General features: G+C 32.9%; 1 protein-coding gene across 1 annotated transcript in view; it reads left to right on the top strand.

Annotated features, from left to right (window-relative positions):
• Positions 1-388: 388 nt before the first annotated feature.
• KIFAP3 (kinesin associated protein 3) overlaps positions 389-20222 on the top strand; it is a 149087-nt gene continuing 129253 nt past the window's right edge. Inside the window, exons 1-6 of the mRNA XM_081824584.1 lie at positions 389-551; positions 2796-2851; positions 3392-3533; positions 11271-11370; positions 12395-12519; positions 14524-14622. Of these exons, the coding sequence (XP_081680710.1) occupies positions 2846-2851; positions 3392-3533; positions 11271-11370; positions 12395-12519; positions 14524-14622 (472 nt within the window). The 5' untranslated portion in view covers positions 389-551; positions 2796-2845. The remainder of the gene's footprint in view (positions 552-2795; positions 2852-3391; positions 3534-11270; positions 11371-12394; positions 12520-14523; positions 14623-20222) is intronic.

The raw sequence follows: 20222 nt of genomic DNA, 5'->3' as shown, positions 1-20222 counted from the left end.
TGTTGACCCTATTTAAAAAAAAAAATGATTGTGAGTATGGTCAAGAAAGTTACTCATTTTTGGCAGTTTGGATTGTCACATCCAACAGTGACTAAAGACTTTATATATATTGTCAGAAAGACTGTTTTAAAACAAGATCCCTGAATATGCTGTCCTGCCTAGAAGAGTCAGATGTAGATTTTAATATTCTTTTGTTATCTCATTTGTCCAGTTCAAAGAAATCATTTCTTTGCATATTTTAAGCCTAATTATATCTAATACTTTATTATATTTTACTGAAAGAGTCTGTGTCAGGTACATTTAACTGCATTATAAACTATTTATTTAAAAGAAGTATTGTGTAAGTTGTCACTTACTTTAATATAACTGAGTTGGAAAATTCTGATATGCTTACAGCATTCGTCTTAAGAGTCTCAATGCCAACACAGATATAACTTCCCTGGCACGGAAGGTGGTTGAAGAATGTAAACTTATTCATCCCTCAAAATTAAATGAGGTAGAACAGCTGTTGTACTATCTACAGAACCGCCGTGATTCATTGTCAGGAAAAGGTAAGTAGAATTCCTCACTTTTTAATGCATAACCAGAGTTGTTTGACTATAGTTTGTGCTTTTGATTTTTGAATGGTGGGGTTTTTTTTTGTTATTGTTTTATTTTGTTTTGCCTGTATTATAAATAAGTAAATGAAAAAAACCTATTAGTTTCCTGCGTACAAGGCTCTATATTAGATGCTTCCACACAAAATGATCTGTTTCTATTTCATACTGTGGTATGTGTGTATGTTTGTGTATGTGTACACATGTGCTGAAATCAGGAATGAAAAACAAATGTCTGTCATACTGACTCTAGAATAATAAAAGAAGAGAATTTGGGGCAGAAAAATCCATTTTCTGTACCCCAACTAGATTTATATTTTCTAAATTTCTTCTTGACACTTAATTTATAATGTGAATTGATTACTCAGGTATTTAAATGTTAAAATATGTGTTATATATTTTAGACTATCCTTTAGGATAGTTTTATGACTCTTTCTTAGGAAAATATTGCTTTTTCATTCTTAATGTCTTCCTTGTTGCCATTCCTCTAGCTTCAATTTCCTCATAAAGAACCAAGCCATTAAAATATTAGAGCTAAGCAGTTGATTATTTTTCAAAGGTATCATCAAATAATCTAAACCAAAAATGAAACAAAATAAAAATACAGACATTTCAATGGAAAGTCATCTAAGATTATTGAATGCTGTATTCTACTTCCTAGTACTGATTTAGTTTACATGTCTTTCACCATTGTGAGTTCTAAAATATGGTGCCTTTGGGGCACCTGGGTGGCTCAGTTGGTTAAGTGACTGCCTTCGGCTCAGGTCATGATCCTGGAGTCCCAGGATCGAGTCCCACATTGGGCTCCCTGCTCAGCAGGGAGTCTGCTTCTCCCTCTGACCCTCCTCCCTCTCATGCTCTCTGTCTCTCATTCTCTCTCTCGCAAATAAATAAAATCTTAAAAAATAAAAAATAAAAATAAAATAAAATAAAATAAAATATGGTGCCTTTGAAATAATTTATAAGTGCTTAAGATTATACTAAGTAGAAAAAAGTAAGAGAAAATTTGGACATTTTTCAAATTATTTCAGTCTTTTCTCTCTATCCACAGCAAATAAAATGCCTTGTGTCTAATACATATTTTTATTAGTTAACCCTGAATATAATATCTAATGTGATCAATATGTATTTTTGAATGAATTTAAAAGCAAAAATAAGCAGTTTGAACTTGATTGCATCCAACTACGTCACTGGCATTCAATGTATAATTGTTCATTATTCATAATAAGTGCTATAAGGAAAAATTATTAAATGTTTCATGATAGAATATTCTGGTTAAGATCTTTGTAAATGAGGGAGGTAACTTCTTCAATAAGTTAAATAAGTTCAAAGTGAGCAAAGTAAATCCTGTACTCTAATAAGATGTGTGTATACTTATTTTCAGTTGTATAGTGTAGTTAAAATTGAGCTTTCCTAATGCCTAATTAATACAATCATGAATGCATTTATATTAAAATAACTTTACTAATAAAACCCTTTAACTGAGTTTTCGAGGTAAATTAGTCTTCTCACCTTCTTTCCCCCAAATTGAAGGAATATGAGGAAATTTTCATGTCAAAATATATGGATAAATCCATTAAAATCAATCTGTTTATATAGATATTAATGTTTGAAGACATATATGAAATACTGTTACTATGTTAAATACACACTTATTTTAAAAAAACTATTCTATTTTTCTTTTTTAACTTTTTTATGTGGTATTCACTATTTCAAAGCCAAAAACTTTGCCCCTTAAAGTGATTGAAACAAAACAGTAATACTTATTTATGTGATTTGTTACCTTAAGTGATTTTTTTTTTCATTTCAGTTTTTATATTATTCAACCCATTAATGTATCTTTGCCTTATTGATTTTCCTCCTCCAACCTTAAATGTGAGTTACAAAGGGACTATTTTGCTGCCTGTTGGCAAGTCTGGCTATTTACATACCCAAGAAGTTAATGTAGGAGGAAATGAAGTTATGACTTTGGGATCATTTATAGATTTTATTCATTTATATCCTTGATATCCTCATTAGAACAGATGGATTATAGATGAACATTTTTTATTTTTTTATTTCTTGGAAAAAAAATGATTTCATAAACTATTCAGTTTTAAGATCCCCAGCTCAGCCATAATAAAACTCAGCTGCTGAAAATAAAAATTACCCAGAAACTCTAAAAACCTAGTTCTCATTAAAAACAAAATCTTTTTACAGAAAAAAAAGAAAAATCAAGCAAGCCTAAAGATCCACCTCCTTTTGAAGGAATGGAGGTAAGACTATATTCTGATCTACTAGAGAACTGATTGATTGTAAGGTTGTTGCCTTTTCCCATCAATAATTCATACAATAACATTAAATAGATAGGGATATTTTAAAGATTATTCAACTTAGAAGTACCTGGAAAAGGTAGATATTCAATATTTCATATAGGCAAAAGTTAGTGGTATTTTTTTAGATATAATTTATTTTGATAAGTAGGTTTTGAAATGTTTTAAATATTCTTATTGCCTTATGTTTTGAAATATTGTTTAACCTATTGAAGTAGATATAAATTATTTGCATTAAATTTAAGATATTTTATATTAATAGGCCAATTTTAGAGTTTATGTACTTCCTATTTTCATATGGTTTATAGCTACTTTGTATTAGAGTCCTAACACCCAAAGGTCTAATTTTCCCCTCTACAAAAGGATGGCAACTATGAGTCCTTGGAAAATTTGTCTGTTATTAAAAGGGCAAAATGTCATTCTTTTAACAGTGGCTTTGTTAAATATTGTTCTTTTGGAGTACTTCCTCTTCCTTTCTTTCAGATTGATGAAGTTGCTAACATTAATGATATGGATGAATACATTGAGTTACTATATGAAGATATTCCTGACAAAGTTCGGGGTTCTGCTTTGATCCTGCAGCTTGCCCGAAATCCTGATAACTTGGAAGAACTACTATTGAATGGTGATTTATATCTATAAATATTAAAAATAGAAAAATTGTATAATGTGGTTTTTAAGGAGAAAGCTAAAATTATACCAAAGTTAGGAATGCATTTGTTTCCCAGAACTTTGTTACCTTCTTATGAAAAATTTTTAACTTCAGAGGATAACATTTAAATATTCTCTGAAGAATTTAGAAATCATTTAAACAACAAAAATAAAGCATTAATGATACTGTATCTTTTCATTCTTCTGCTCTGGAAGACTTTTATCCTTTCAGTTAGGATACAATATCAAACTTCTGACATTTGCACACATATGTATATGCTTTTATTAAATTGGTTAAAGTTCCAAAATTAGTTTTTTTTCAGTAGTGCAGCAAAAATATGTATTAATCTTTATAAGTTTATTTTGATTGAATTTGATGCTCTCCTTTCATTAGGTGTGCTAGGTAATAAAGAAAAAGGAGATACAATGCTCTTAAAATCTTTTTTCTCAGTAATACCACTATAGAATTACTTTAAGTGCACAGTTTTCTGACTATACTTCTGCCAAAAATAAAATATGGAAGATGTCATTATTACCTGATTTTCCATCACATGATAAAGAATACCTTTTTGTCTATTTTCATAATTCTTTGATAAAGAATACCTTTTTGTCTATTTTCATAATTCTTTTATGGAGGCTGCACAGTACACACCTATACTTTGTAGCTTGGAAAATACATACAAAGAATTGTCCAGGAAGTCCTAGGATGTTCTCAGTAGGAAATTTGTGCATTTTAAGTATTTTTAAAATTACACAACTCATACATTTTTTTAAAAGAATTAGAATATTATAGATGAAACCCCCTTTGACCATTACTCTATAATCTGAGTTTGGAGTGCATTCATTCTTCTAGATCCTTTTCATATATACTTTTGTATATATAAAGTATATATATATGAATTTTTTATAGAGTATTACTTTGTAAGAATTTTTATATTAATAATATCATACTACTTTTTTGTTAATTTTTTCCATATAGTAATGTTTTGAGATTACATGCAGATAGATACATATAATGTAAAGATTGTATTTATTTATTTATTTGAGAGAGAGAGATAGCAAGAGAGCACAAGTGGGGAGGAGAGGGAGAAGCAGGCTCCCCGCTGAGCAGGGAGCCTGACACGGGCTCTATCCCAGGACCCTCGGATCATGACCTAAGCCAAAAGCAGACCCTTAACCAACTGAGCCACCCAGGTGCCCCATAATGTAATTAATTTTTAAACAATTTTGGTTATTGCTTTTTATGAAGCTTTATATAGCTTTAGCCATTCCTCTATTGATCGGTCGTTAGATTGTTTACAAATTTTTCGGTAGGGAATATTGCTTCAGTGAACATCTTTGTACATATCTTCTTCCTTTTTTTTTTTTTTTTTTTACAGACATAAAGCCATTTATTTAAAGCATGGATCCAGGATACTTACTGACACTTGTGTTCCCACAGCAGGGACCAGAATCCTATTGCATTTAAACTGAACAGAAGTGATTTTGTGTTTATTTTTCTTATGACTAAATTCCATGAATCCCTTAGCCTATTTAATTTACTGAGTTCACTTTTTTTTCAATTAATTAACATATATTATTTGTTTCAGGGGTACAGGTCTGTGATTCATCAGTCTTATATAATACCCAGTGCTCATTACAACACATACCCTTCCCACTGTCTATCACCCAGTTATCCCATCCTCCCACTCCCCTCCCCTGCAGCAACCCTCAGTTTGTTTCCTAAGATTAAGAGTCTCTTACAGTTTGTCTCCCTCTCTGGTTTCGTCACAAGCAAGGAATTCTTTACAGTGTGTACACAGAAACAGAGGTCATACAGAAATACAGGTCATAATGTTTTAAGGGATTTTGCCAAACTGCCTTCCTAAATGGTTGTACTGCTCTGTCCCCAGACCAGTGGAATATGAAAGCCATTAAACTTTAAATTTTTTGACATTGTATTATGGTGATGAACAAGTTCTCTTGTTTTAAGTTGCATTTGCCTGATTTCTAATGAATTTACTTTTTTCCTCATGTCACTAGACTTTTGGAATTTCTACCCTGTTTTGAAGTTTGTATTCCTGTGTATTCGTGTGTGTGTGTGTGTGTGTGTGTATGTGAGACTATACGTATATTTACATAAATATATGTACAGTCTTTATATCCTTTTTTACATATATAATTTAGCATATAAATTTATATCATTTATATCCTTTTTCTTTTATGTGCTTAGAATAGTTTCTCTCAATCTATTGTCTCTTTTTTGTATATCTTTTTCCATCTGTTTGCTTTCACCCTATTTGTGCCTTTGAATCTAAAATGTTTGTATTGAAAAAAAAATAAAAATAAAAAATAAAAATAAAAAAATAAAATAAATAAAATGTATTGTAGAAAGTATATAGTTGGATCGTGCTTTTTTTTTTAATCCATTCTGCCAGTCTCTCCCTTTTGATTGGAGTGTTTAGTCTATTTACCATTAACGTAATTACTCATTAAGTGTGATTGTTATTTAACACTTTGTATTTGTTTTCTATATCTTTTATCATTTTTGTTCCTTTAGCCCCTTATTACTGCCTTCTTTTATGTAAAATGGATATTTTTTAGTATACCATTTTAATCCTTTTGATTTCTTTTATTATGTTTTCCTGAATTATTTTCTGAGTGTTTGCCCTAGAATTACAGTTACCATCTTAAATTAAAATAATCTAGTTCAAATTAATAGTAACTTAATTTGAATAGTATGTAAAAACTTTGCTCCAATATACCTTTATTCCCTCTCCACTCCTTTGTACTATTTTGGTAATACAAAGTACATCATTACACATTATTTGCCTATCAGCACAGTAATATAATTATTGATGTATGAGTTTTTTTAATCAGATAGAAGAGTATAGTCAGAAATATGTTTATACTGTCTTTTTATTTATATAGTTATCTTTACCTTTGCTCTTTATTTCTTTGTGTGGATTTAAGTTCTTCTGTGGTATTTTTTCATTTAAGCCTGAAGGATTCCCTTTAGTATTCTCATAGGGAAGATTTAATATCAACAAATTCTTTAAATTTTTTTTACCTAGGAATAGGCATGACTTAATTTTTCTTTGGTGTTTGAATGGGTAGTTTTGCTGGATGTAGATTTCTTGTTTGACAGTGTTTTTCTTTTAGTACTTTGACTATACCATCCCATTGTCTTCATGTCCTCATGGTTTCTGGTATGAAATTGGCTGTTAATCTTATGAAGGATCCTGTATAACTATTGAGCTGCTTTCTTCTTACTGCTTTCAACATTTTCTTTGCCTTTGGCTTTTGCCAGTGAGTGTGACTATGATGTTTTTAGGTGTTGATGTTTTTTAGTTTGTCTTGCTTGGAGTTCATGGAACTCCTTGGATCTGCAGATTAATGTTTTTCATCAAACTTGGAAGTTTTGGGCATTATTTTGTTAAATATTCATTTAGCTCCTTTCTCTCCTTTCCTCTTGGGACTCCCATGTTAATGTGCTTGTTTGGTGCCCCATTGGTCTTTGAGGCTCTTTATTTTTCATTCTTTTTTCTTTCAGTTCTTTAGACTGGATAATCTTAATTGACCTACCTTTTAATTTGTCAGTTCTTTCTTTTTCTAGTTCACATCTGCTGTTAAGACCCTTTAATGAATTTTTCATTTCAGATGTACTTTGTAACTCCAGAATTTATATTTGATTCATATTTTTTGATTTGTATCTCCTTATTGATATTATTTGTTTGATGAGACATCATTTGCCTACCTTCCCATACTTTTCTTTAAACCTTTAGATATGGTTTCCTTTAGTTCATTGAATGTATTTACAATAGCTAGTTTAAAGTCTTTGTTTCATAAGTTCAACATCTGAGCTTCCTCATGGACAATTCCTATTGACTCCTGTGTTTACTGAGTACAGGACATAGCATCCTGTTTTCTCGCATGTCTTTTAGTTTTTATTGTTGTTGAAATAATACTGGGACACTCCCTCCAGGGCTTATTTTTACTGTTGGTTTAATGAGTTTCTTGGATTAATTCTGAAAAATCTGTATTCTTTGTGCTGCTACTGAAGCTTTCTAGTTCAGTTAGTTTAGTGCTTAATGATTGGATAGAGGTTTTTTAAATGCCTGGCCCTAAGTGTCCCAGCCTTTGCTGAGGGGCTGTGTTTGTGTGTCTGTTGGAGCATGTCTTCAGTATTTAAGCAGGTAGTTTACAAGATCTTAGCCTTTTTTTTTTTTTAACTTTTTTTTACTTATTTAATTAATCTCTACACCCAACATGGGGCTCAAACTCATGACCCTGAGATCAAGAGTCTCATGCTTTACTGACTGAGCCTGCCAGAAACTCCCAAGGCCTTAGCCTTTAATTCCTGCTTGTACATTGCCTCAGGATTGGCCAGAGATGAGAGAGTAGGTCTTTCTTAGGTCTTTCCTGGGCATCAGCACATTCCTGCACTTGTACATGGCCTTCTGGTTTCCCAGGAATATATTGGAGCTTTTCAAAGACCTTGTAAATATCTCACTCCCAGTTTTTCCTTTTAAGGTTGTTTGGTTAGACTATTGTTAACCCCAACTGGCAAGGCTACCACCTGCAGTTGCAATGTTGCCACCAGTGGTTTTCAACAAATGCCCTGGGTATAAACCTGTACAAAGCAATTTCTGAGTCAGGTCAAATAAATGCAAACCCTGGGAGTGGAGCTTTCCAGCAAATATCCAGATGGGTCTCATAGTGAGTGGAGTGGAGTGGGGGTTTTCAGGAGTGCCAAATTGTTCTGCTTCCTCCAGTTGGCTGCTATGCTGCTATTTTTCACAGATACTAAAATTGTGATGCTGTTGGTTTTCAAGGCTTCCACAAAGTTACACAGAGGGGATAGAATTAGGGCAAGTTGAAACATTTTCTCTTACTAAGATTCAGCCATATTTCTTATTGTTACAAAATGTAGTTAATTTCCAGGTTTCTAAAAAAGTTGGTGACAGTTTTTTCCAGTGTTTTAATTCACTTGTGGAGGAATGGATTTTTGGAGGTCCTTACTTTGGTTGTTTCAGAAATGCTTAGCTCTGGAATTCATTTTTGTTGAAAGTAGGAGGTAGAGATGTAAATTTTTTTTTTTTTTGGTAGAGATGTAAATTTGTTGCATATTCATAGCCAGTTATTCCAACCTAGTTAGTGAATACTCCTTCTTCCCCCAAAGATTTGAAATGCCTTTTCTGTTAAATGCCTGGCATTCTATTATTCAATAGATACTTCTTGAAAGATTATTCTGTGCCATGTACTGTTCTGGTATATTCATGGGTATGTTTTAATGCTTTATTTTCTTTTCTGTTGATCTATTTGATAATTTCCATGCTATGTTTTGTTTTGTATTTTGACTAGAGTTTTAGAATAGGTAGGAGAAGTGTTCCAACTTGTTGATTTTTTTTTTTAAATAGGTGTTGCTGGTCTTTACATTTTTTGAATGTATTATTTTGACATCACTTTATCATATAAATTATATCATAAAAATTATAATGGAATTTTAATTATGATTGCATTTAACTTATAAATCATTTGGGGGTTATATTTTGACCTTGAGTAAACTTCATAATTTTCTTTCAGCTATTTCTTGATAACCTATGTACAAATCCTACAGCTGTGTTTTTATTGAGACACTTTTCTATTTTATACTAAAGGAGAAAAATGAAATAAAATTTGGAAAATAGGTCACTAGCCATCTACCTAAATTCATGACATTATAGTACATCATTTTCCAAAGCACAGTTGACTCTTGAACAATGGAGAGGGTGGTTTAGAGGTGCACCCCCACAGTCAAAAATACATCTGTAATTTTTGACTCTCCAGAAACTTAACTATGAATAGTACAGTAATAGGACAAGGCACCACATCTCTCCTTGTCCCTACCCAAAGTTAACAAAGCTGGATCCTAGAGTGGTACCTGTTCCTTGCTTCCATACCCAAGAATGTGGGAAATCTTTTTATACATGGAATCTGAGGGAAAGCAGAACACCTTTACCTGTCTCTCTAGATTGCTTGTTCCATCAGACCCCCTTTATGAAGTTCTAATGCAGTTTCTGCTTATAGGAGATGCTATCAAGTGGTGAACTGCCAGTTAGTTCCCTGGAGGTAATAGCTCCCCACTTTGCAGAGCTCTCAGCACCATGGACAGCGCCCTCTTTGCTGTCCACTCTACATTCCAGGTTCCTGCTTGGTGCTCTTGGCTCCAGTTTTCCGGACCTGTTACCCTGGGAGTGGGGGTGTGGGAGGAGTGGGAGAAGTGAAGGGTGAAGGCAGGTTATTCTGTGGTCCTTGGCCAATTTTAGCCCATGACTGGCCCTGCCCCACCACCTCACTGAGAATCTCTCCCCAGAGCTGGTTCCTTTGCACCTCTCAGTTTAAGACCTCAATGGTATTGAGTAGGGTGAGGAGTGCCAGGAGCAGGCAAGAGCCCTACTGTTCCAGGCTTCACTGCATCTTTCCTTTGCCTTCTCTTCTAGTCATTTTGGCAACTTCTACCTTACTTTTCAATCATAATATAAAATATTGAAAAAATCCCCATATAAATGGACCCACACAGTTCAAGCCAGTGTGTTCAAGGGTCAACTGTATATTCTAAGAAATAATGTTTCCCCTGGATTATAGTGGTGAAATGCCTTTAGTAATACTGGATAAACAAAGTTAGCCAGATTCTTTATTAAGTAGAACTTTGTGGCACCTTTACATATTAATGTATATTGCCTACCTATTTACTTCACTCCAGAATAGTTTTGTTCAAAGCATATGTGAGTATAAATAACATTATGAAATGATATTATAGGATGTTTTTTAGTTTGAAAAATTCCTCACTAAGATTAATAATACTTGTTTTATAATCTGAATGGCCACAGAGCACAAATAAATTGAATACTTTCATTACCATAACAATTACCAGTAATGCAGTCCATGAAGTACAGTAGATTCTGAGTGCCTATTATAGAAAGTTGAATTATGATCTCTGTATAACACACAGATATTTTCTTTAATGCTTTAATATTTTAAGAATCAGTAAGCCATGTAACAATTCTAATTTGAAACCGGTCTCATTACTTTATGTTTACTTAGCATATGGTAATTCTCATTAATCAGTTCATTAAGTTTTTCCCTTTCTCAAGATAAAAATCTAGCAGAGATGTTTATTCTACCCTGAAGCTAGTTTTGTGAAGGATTTTTTGTTTTATTTATGTCTGTTGGCATTAATTTAACATAATATTAAAATAGATTTATTTTTGTGTGTATAAGCTTTATTTGGTTATTAATTTGCTTCAGTGGACCTAGTGTTAGCCTGCTAAACTGCTCATTACTTTTTTAGCCTTATTCTAGTTTTTTCCTTCTTCACAAACATATTAAATCAGATGTTAAAAAACAAAAAATGGCACTGCAGTAGCAAGATTACAAGTGGAAATACACATCAAGAAAGAAATGGTCTTTTTATTTTGTCACCCATTATATACTTACGTTACTTTATCTAAATCATATTTTACTTTCTGTTTATAATTAGAGACTTAAAGTTACATGTTATGGGTTTTTAAGTAAAAGTTGTATTTCAGTTTTAAATATAGCTTTCTGTGTTGGAAAGAAGCACCCTCCTTTTTTGTCCTAGTTCTATCTTAGCTTTGTTATTTATCAATAAGTAGGCATTTAAAACCAATCACCCTTTATACCACAGGCAAGGCGAATGATCATTTTTACATGTTCCTTTTTTCTTTAGAAACTGCCCTTGGTGCATTAGCAAGAGTCCTAAGAGAAGACTGGAAACAAAGTGTTGAGTTAGCTACAAATATAATTTACATCTTTTTTTGCTTTTCCAGGTAAGTATAAAAATAGGGAAATAAAAGTAAAAGTCTATCTCTGTTTCAGTCTGTCAATAGTTTGGATTGTGGATTACTGGTTTGCTCTCTTCCTGTGTGTCTGCTGAAGCTCTGCCTCTGAACTCTTACTCTCTTTCCCATTCTCTATCCTCTCTATTGTTCTGTCCTTCATTCAGTCTGTATTGACCCATGCATGTACATGGATACACACAGAGTAGGATAGTAAATTGGTTTAGAATTTAAGAGTATGGACTCTGGAAATAGACTGGATTTGAATCCAAGTACTGCTATTTACTACTTGTGTGTTCTTGATTACATTAATTCTGTTCCTCAGTTTCCTCATCTGTAAACTGGATAGTAACACTGTTTTTGAATAATTTTTAGAATAAAGCATGACCCAGAGTAAGTGCCAGTATATATGTATATATACATATATATGTATATGTATATATTTATAACTGTTATGTATCCATATATGCTATTTATATACATATATTCTTTAGAAAGATATTTATTGAGACATTTTGAAAAGTCTAGCCAATTCCCAGAGAATTGCCTCTGTTCTAAAAATGTGCCAGCATTAGCGAGTAGGTATTTATTGAATAAATACTTGGATGAATGAATTGAGTAGGAAACATATGCAAAAACCTGATTACTAATATTTTACTGGCTTATTCTCTGATAATCCATTTTATTTAATATTAGTAGTATGTTATTAGTTTTGTTTTACAGCAGTCTGAAAGTTTATTTTTGAGAGTATCTGCATAGTTAAAATAGTGGTTGATTACAAAAAATGCATTTTATTTCATTTCTAACTTAAAAATTTTATTTCAGGTAATGGAATATATATAAAGTAATCTTATAATTTCAGGTCTTCATAGTATACCCTGGGTGTATTCATTTATTGAAATATATATATCAAATTTATTTTCTACATTAATTATACATGTGTTTACCCAAAATAACTTTCCTGAATCTACAAAACATAATGCTTCAAATACATACTAAAATCTCTTCTTTAAAGCTTTTCTCAGTTTCATGGACTTATCACTCACTATAAAATTGGAGCTCTATGTATGAATATCATTGATCATGAGTTAAAAAGACATGAGCTGTGGCAAGAAGAACTCTCTAAGAAGAAGAAAGCTGATATCCTTTTAGAGTGGCATTTCACCGCAGTGTTGTTGCTAATGAGCTTTGGATGGGTGGGATAGTTTTGGGTTTTTTTCCATTTACGTTATTTGGAAAAATAAAAGAGTATTGAAGGTTAAGATGAAGAGTGATACTATCAGAATGAATATAGTTTGACATATACTTTTTATCTCTTTGATTAGTTGTTAAGATAGAAGGAGCAGTAATAGTGGTCCTAGATAATTGAACTGGTGAGTGTTTAAGTGGCTATATCAATATATCCCCTAAGATCCTTTGGTTAGCTGAAGTCTGGCTCACTGCTGTTGTTTATGTAGTTCTGTCTATGTCATAAGGTGACTGATTGGAATAGGTGTGAATTTGGTGAACATAGTTTTAAGTTCTATTTTGCTAATTAAGTGCAAAAATTCTTTTCTTAATACATATACATTTGAGAGGCCTACAGAATGATAGAACCTATGAAAAGAATCTTAAAAAATGATCCATTTTAACCTATCCTTCAAAACAGGAATGTTTTCTGCAGCTTCCCTTACAAATTGGTTATTTACTCTCTTCTTTGACAATGTCACTGCTTATTGATTTAGTTCATTCTGTGGTTTGACATCCTATTTATTATGTTCTTTTCCTTAGTGTACTAAAATCCACTTGTCAATAACTTCTGTTCCTTGAATCTAATCTTGCATGCTAAAGCAATATAGACTAAGGGTAGTCTCTTAAACATCACTTTTCTTGTATTTGAAGATATTTATCATATTGTTTCTACAGAGTAATTTTTCTAGATTGAAGGCCCTTGCTTTTTCATAAGGCTTATTCAGCAACCATACTGGTAATTTTCCTTTGAACCCAGTATTTATTGATCTCTTTTAAAAAGTAAAAGTAGTATTCCTGTTGTGCAAAGTATCATATGTTTCTTACCTCTGCATCATGGAATCCCCAAGATACTCAAAATATACCCTAACACACACACAAGTTTTGACTTTTCTTTTTAGGATCTTTCCAGGTTTAGAAATATTCTATTTGTGCTATGAGCTTCGGAAATCTAGATTGGTGTTGACTTAAACTCTGTGGACAATTCAATAATCCTGGAGACTTTAGATCATTTCTGGAGTCACAAGTCTCCTAAATATACTCCAAATTCATTAAATAGGAGGGGTATGGAGAGAACTACTGACAGAACTTTTAGCAATCATTAATTTATATTTTGTGATTGTTGGGTGACAGGAACTGGTATTTTAGGACATAGCGTATTCCTATAAGTATCAGATACCATTGATCATAAGATGCATCATTATTCATGAACCACTAAGAATGGAAAAAAAATGCTTCAATTAAACTATGACATATCATGGATTATAAGACATACTGAAATGCAGGAGATCCCTTGTGTTTTGATACAAGTAGCAGTCAACAAGGAGGAAGTTTTGAAGTGCTTGGGGATCCTGAAGTCAGACTGAAATAATTGATTATTTTTGCAGGTTCCAGGGAATTATTTGGGACCATAAGATGTAATTTAAAATTTTTGGTGACCTCTAACTTTGGGATATTTCTCTTTTGATATCAAGTCTGAAGAGGGTACTAAAGAGCTTTAGATCTAATCAACATTCTTTGAATATTCTGGGCATCTGTCTGAGGTGAAATTTAGTATTCTTATTAACTAAAACACTCTCTAAGGCAGTAATCCTTTTGGTTCATGGATCCACTTGTTAATATGTTGAAAGAGACTTGTGTACATATGTAAGATATTTGCATAAAATTTCTGGGATTCATGTATTTGGTAACAACCCAAACATGTTCACCCAAGGTCTCCAAGCATATCCTTGAGCCCTTGGTTAAGAAGTTCTAACAATTATTGTGCAGAGATGAATATTTTAGTTTTAAACTACTGATTAGAGAAAACTAGATAATACTGCACATAAAATATAATAGTACTGTTCTTCATAGTATTTTTCAGTAGGTTTTCTTTGCTTCAGTAAATATGGATGATCCTTAACTTAAGTTGCTTACTTGATGAAGACCCTGAAAACCAAACCTTAAGAAAAGATTATGAAAAAACCTTTAAAAAATACCAAGGGCTTGTGGTAAAACAAGAACAGCTCTTACGAGGTATGATTTCCTAAGCAATGAGAAACACAACAAAGTGCTTACACTACGTTAATTTTGTTCAATTTTTTTTTTTTCAGATCGGTAAAGCTAATATCAGAGTAGTTGAAAAGTCTCTAAATTTTAACATGCTGTAAATTCTTTTATTTTTAGCTTGGGTAGTAATGTTTTAAGTTTCATTCCACTATTTTTCCACCAAAAGGCCCTATTCAGCTTTTAAATGTGTATATACTTGTAATTTATTTACTCGGGATTTTTTAATCCGGTGCTTGTCCTTTTCAGTAATGACAATCTGATCCTTCGAACACTAATATTAACTAATATTAGTTACAACATAATAGTACTAATATCTTATTTAACTTATTTTGTTGCTTTCCTAGGAAATGTTATAAAATTTTTCAAAATATTTCTCTTGATTAATAAAAAATAGTCTCTTCTTTCTGAGGTTTATAGAGAGCTCTAACAATTCAATAGTGTGGTTTCATAGTCATTGTATAAGATGCAAAGTCTTATGAAGGTTAGTGAGAATGTGGGGATTTTAAGTGTGCATTCCACTCCTGCTTTGTAGTTGATTGTTGATTTTTTTTCCAGTTTTGTTGAGATATAATTGACATATAACACTGTGTTAGGTTTAAAGTATACAGTGTGATGATTTGGTGCACACATATATTGCAAAATGTTTACCACAATAAGGTTAGTTAACATGTCCTTCACCTCACATAATTGCCATTTTGTTGTTGTTGTTATGGTGAGAACATTTAGCATCTATTCTCATAGCAACATTCAAATATACAATACAGTATTGTTAACTGTAGTCACCATGGTGTACATTAATTAGATCCCTGGAACTTATTCATCTTATGACTGAAAGTTTGTACCTGTTGACCAAGGTCTTCCCCTTTCCCCCACAACCCAGCCTCTGGTAAGCATCAATCTACTTTGTTTTTAGGAATACAATGTTTTTAGATTCCACATATTAAGTGAAAACGTACAATATTTGTCTCCCTCTGTCTGATTTCACTTAAAATAATGCCCTCAAGGTCCATCTGTGTTGTCACAATTGGCAGAATATCCTCCTTTTTTATGAATGAATAATATTTCGGGGTGTGTGTTTGTGTGTGTGTATGTGTGTGTGCCACATCTTTATCTATGCATCCATCAGTGGACAGGCTGCTTCATGTCTTGGCTATTGTGAATAATGCCTCAGTGAGCACAGGAATGCAGATACCTCTTTGAGATCATGATTTCATTTCCTTTTACCCAGAAATGGTGTTGCTGGATCATATGGTAGTTTTATTTTTAAGTTTTTGAGAAACCTCCATACTGTTTTCCATAGTGGCTACACCAGTTTACATTCCTACCAAGAGTGCAGTTTAAGTTCCTACCAGTTTACATTCTTTTTACTCCATATCCTTGCCAGCATTTATCTCTTGTCTTTTTAATAATAGCTATTCTGACAGGTATGAGGTGATCTGTCATTGTGGTATTGATTTGCATTTCCCTGATGGTTAGTGATGTTGAGCCACCTTTTCATTTACCTATTGGTAATTTGTATATCTTCTTTGGGAAAATGTCTATTCAAACCCTTTGTCCATTTTTAAATCAGATTTTTGTTGTTGTTATTCAGTTGTATGAGTTTCTTACACCTTTTGGGCATTAACCCCTAATCAGATACATGATTTGCATATATTGTCTCCCATTCTGTAGGTTGCTTTTTCACTTGGTTGATTCTTTCTTTTGCTGTACAAAAGCTTTTTTAGTTTTATGTAGTCTCACTTGTTGATGACTACTTTTGTTGCTTGTGCTTTTGGTCTCAATTCCAAAAAATCATTGCCAAGACTAATGTCAAGGAACTTTTTCCCTCTATTTTCTTCTAGGAGCTTTACATTTTCAGGTCCTTAATCCTAAGGATTATTTTATTTCAGTCCTTTTTCTTTTTTCCTTTGTAAGTCCAGTTAATTTTTGTGAGTGGTATTAGGGGTCTAATTTCATTTTTTTGTACGTGAGTATTCAGTCTCCCAGCACCCTTTATTTTGAAGAAACTGTCCTTTCCCCTGTTGAGTATTCTTGGCTCTCTTGTCAAATATTCGTTGACCTTTATATGTGGATTTATTGAGCTTTCAATTGTTTCATTGATCTATTACGTCTGTTTTTATGCTAGCACCATACTGTTTGATTACTATAGCTTTGTAACATATTTTAAAAACAGAAAGTATGATGCCTCCGCTTTATATTTTTTCAAGATTGCTTTGGCTATTTTGAGTCATTTATGGTTTCATGTAAATTTTTGTTTTTTTTTTTTTCTATTTCTGTGAAAAATGACACTGGAATTTTGAGAGAGGACATGGCTCTATAGATGTCTTTGGGTAGTATGGACATTTTAATGATAGTAACTCATCCCATCCTTGGGCACAGCGTATCTTTACATTTATTTGTGTCTTCAAATTTCTTTCATCAGTTTATAGATCCTTCACTTCTTTGGTTAAATTTATTCCTAGGTAGGGGCGCCTGGGTGGCTCAGTTGGTTGAGTGACTGCCTTCGGCTCAGGTCATGATCCTGGAGTCCCTGGATCGAGTCCCTCATTGGGCTCCCTGCTTGGCAGGGAGTCTGCTTCTCCCTCTTATCCTCCCCCCTCTCATGTGCTCTCTCTCTCTCATTCTCTCTGTCTCAAATAAATAAATAAAATCTAAAAAAAAAAAAAAATTAAAAAAAAATTTATTCCTAGGTATATTATTCTTTGGTTAAATTTATTCCTAGGTATATTATTGTTTTTGATGCTATTGTAAATGAGATTGTTTTATTTCCTTATAGTTGTTAGTGTATAGGAGGAGTACAACTGATTTTTGTGTATTGATTTTTTATCCTGAAACTTTATTGAATTCATTTATTCTAACAGTGTTTTAGTAGTCTTAAGGATTTTCTATATAAGATTATATAAGATTATGTCTTCAGCAAACAGAGACAATTTCATGTCTTCCTTTCTAATTTGTATACCTTTATTTCTTTTTCTTGCCTAAATTCTCTGGCTAGTTCTTCTAGTATTATATTGAATAAAGGTGTCAAGAGTGAGCATTCTTGCCTTTTTGCTAATCTTAGAGTAAAAACACTCAGTTTTTCACTGTTGATTTTGATGTTGGTAGTGGGATTTTCATGTTAACTACTTTCTATTCCTAGGATTTTAATATGGAAGGATGTTGAATTTTGTCAAATGCTTTTTCTGCATCGATGCATATGATTTTTGTCTTTTATTCTATTAATGCGATGTATCGTATTTTTTTGATTTGTGTATGCTGAACCATCTGTGCACCCCAGGCATAAATCCTACTTCGTCGTGGTATGTGATCCTTTTAATGTGCTATGCATTCAGTTTGCTAGTATTTTATTGAGAATTTTTGTATCTCTGTTCATCAGGGATACTGGTCTATAGTTTTTTGTTTTATGTTTTTCCTTGTAGTGTCCTTATCTAGCTTTGTATCAGGGTAACTCTTCAATTTTTTGGATGAGTTTGAGAAGGATTGGCATTAATTCTTTAAATGTTTGGTAGGAGTAGCCTGTGAAGCCATCTGGTCCTAGGCTTTTCTTTTTGCAAGGTTTGTGGTTATTGATTCAGCCTGCTGACTCATTATTGGTCTGTTCAGATTTTCTTCGTGATTCAGTCTTGATAGGCTGTATGTTTCTAGAAATTTATTCTTTTTTCTAGGATGTCCATTTGGCTTGTAATTGTTGATATTAGTCTCTTAAGATCCTTTGTATTTCTGTTGTATTGGTTGTAATGTCTCTACTTTATTTTGTAATTTCATTTCAGTCCTTTTTCTTTTTTCCTCTGTAAGTCCATTAAAAGTTTGTTCACTTTGTTCATCTTTTTAAAAACCCCAACTCTTAGTTTTGCTGATCTTTTCTATTGTTTTTCCATTCTCTATTTCATTTATTTCTGCTTTGATCTTTGTGATTTCCTTCATTCAACTACTTTGGGCTTCATTTGTTCTTTTTCTAGTTCCTTCAGGTGTAAAGTTAGGTTGCTTGAGATTTTTTATTTTCTCTTTTTTCTTTTTATTTTTTCTTAATGTTAGTATTTATGGCTATACACATCTCTCTTAGCACTTCTCTTGCTGCATACTTTAAGTTTTGGTATGTTGTGTTTCATTTTTGTTAGTTTCAGGGTAGTTTTTTATTTCCTTTTTGATTTCACCTTTGACCCATTGGTTATTCTGGAGTGTATTGTTTAATGTCCACATGTTTGTGAATCTTCCAGCTTTCCTTTGGTTATTGATTTGTAGTTTTAAGACATCGTGGTTGGAAAAGATCCCTGGTATGATCAATTTTTTTAAATTTGCTAAGACTATTTTGTGACCTATCCTAGAGATTGTTCTGTGTGCACTTGAGAAGAATGTGTTCTCTGCTGTTGTTGGATGGAATGTTCTGTTTATGTCTCTTAGGTCCAGTTGTTCTAAAGTCTAGTTCATGTCTTTTTCCTTATTGATTTCTGCCTGGATGATATATTCACTGTTAAAAGTACAGTATTGAAGTTCCCTACTATTATTATATAGATGTCTGTTACTCCCTTCAGATCTGTTAGTATTTGCTTAATATATTTAGGTGCACCAATATTGGGTGCCATATATATTTACGATTGTTATATCTGCTTGATGAATGACCCTTTACCATTATAAATGACCTTCTTTATCTCCTGTTAGTTTTTCTTTTTTTAATTTTATTATGTTATGTTAGTCACCATACATCATTAGTTTTTGATGTAGTGATCCACGATCCACTGTTTTCGTATAACACCCAGTGCTCCATGCAGTACGTGCCCTCCTTAATACCCATCACCAGGCTAACCAATCCCCCCCTCCCCCCTCCCCTCTAAAACCCTGTTTGTTTCTCAGGTCCATAGTCTCTCATGGTTCATCTCTCCCTCCAATTCCCCCCCATCCCGCCATTTTTCCCTTCCTTCTCTTAATGTCCTCCATGTTATTCCTTATGTTCCACAAATATCAAATGAAACCATATGATAATTGACTTTCTCTGCTTGACTTATTTCACTTAGCATAATCTCCTCCAGTCCCATCCATGTTGATGTAAAAGTTGGGTATTCATCTTTTCTGATGGCTGAGTAATATTCCAATGTATATATGGACCACATCTTCTTTATCCATTCATCTGTTGAAGGGCATCTCGGCTCTTTCCACAGTTTGGCTATTGTGGACATTGCTGCTATGAACATTGGGGTGCATATGGCCCTTCTTTTCACTACATCTGGGTCTTTGGGGTAAATACCCAGTAGTACAATTGCTGGGTCATAGGGTAGCTCTATTTTTAAATTTCTGAGGCACCTCCACACTGTTTTTCAAAGTGGCTGTACCAACTTGCATTCCCACCAACAGTGTAAGAGGGTTCCCCTTTCTCCACAACCTCTCCAACATTTGTTGTTTCTTTCCCTGTCCATTTTTGCCATTCTAACTGGTGTGAGGTGGTATCTCAGTGTGGTTTTGATTTGGATTTCCCTGATGGCTAATGATGATGAACATTTTTTCATATGTCTGTTAGTCATTTGTATGTCTTCTTCAGAGAAGTGTCTGTTCATCTCTTCTGCCCACTTTTT

This window comes from Leptonychotes weddellii, chromosome 6 (assembly GCF_054177405.1).
Source record: "Leptonychotes weddellii isolate Sample4059 chromosome 6, ASM5417740v2, whole genome shotgun sequence".
NCBI lineage: Eukaryota > Metazoa > Chordata > Mammalia > Carnivora > Phocidae > Leptonychotes > Leptonychotes weddellii.
The sequence above is the reverse complement of the archived record's forward strand: the minus strand, read 5'-3'. Positions and strand labels throughout refer to the sequence as shown.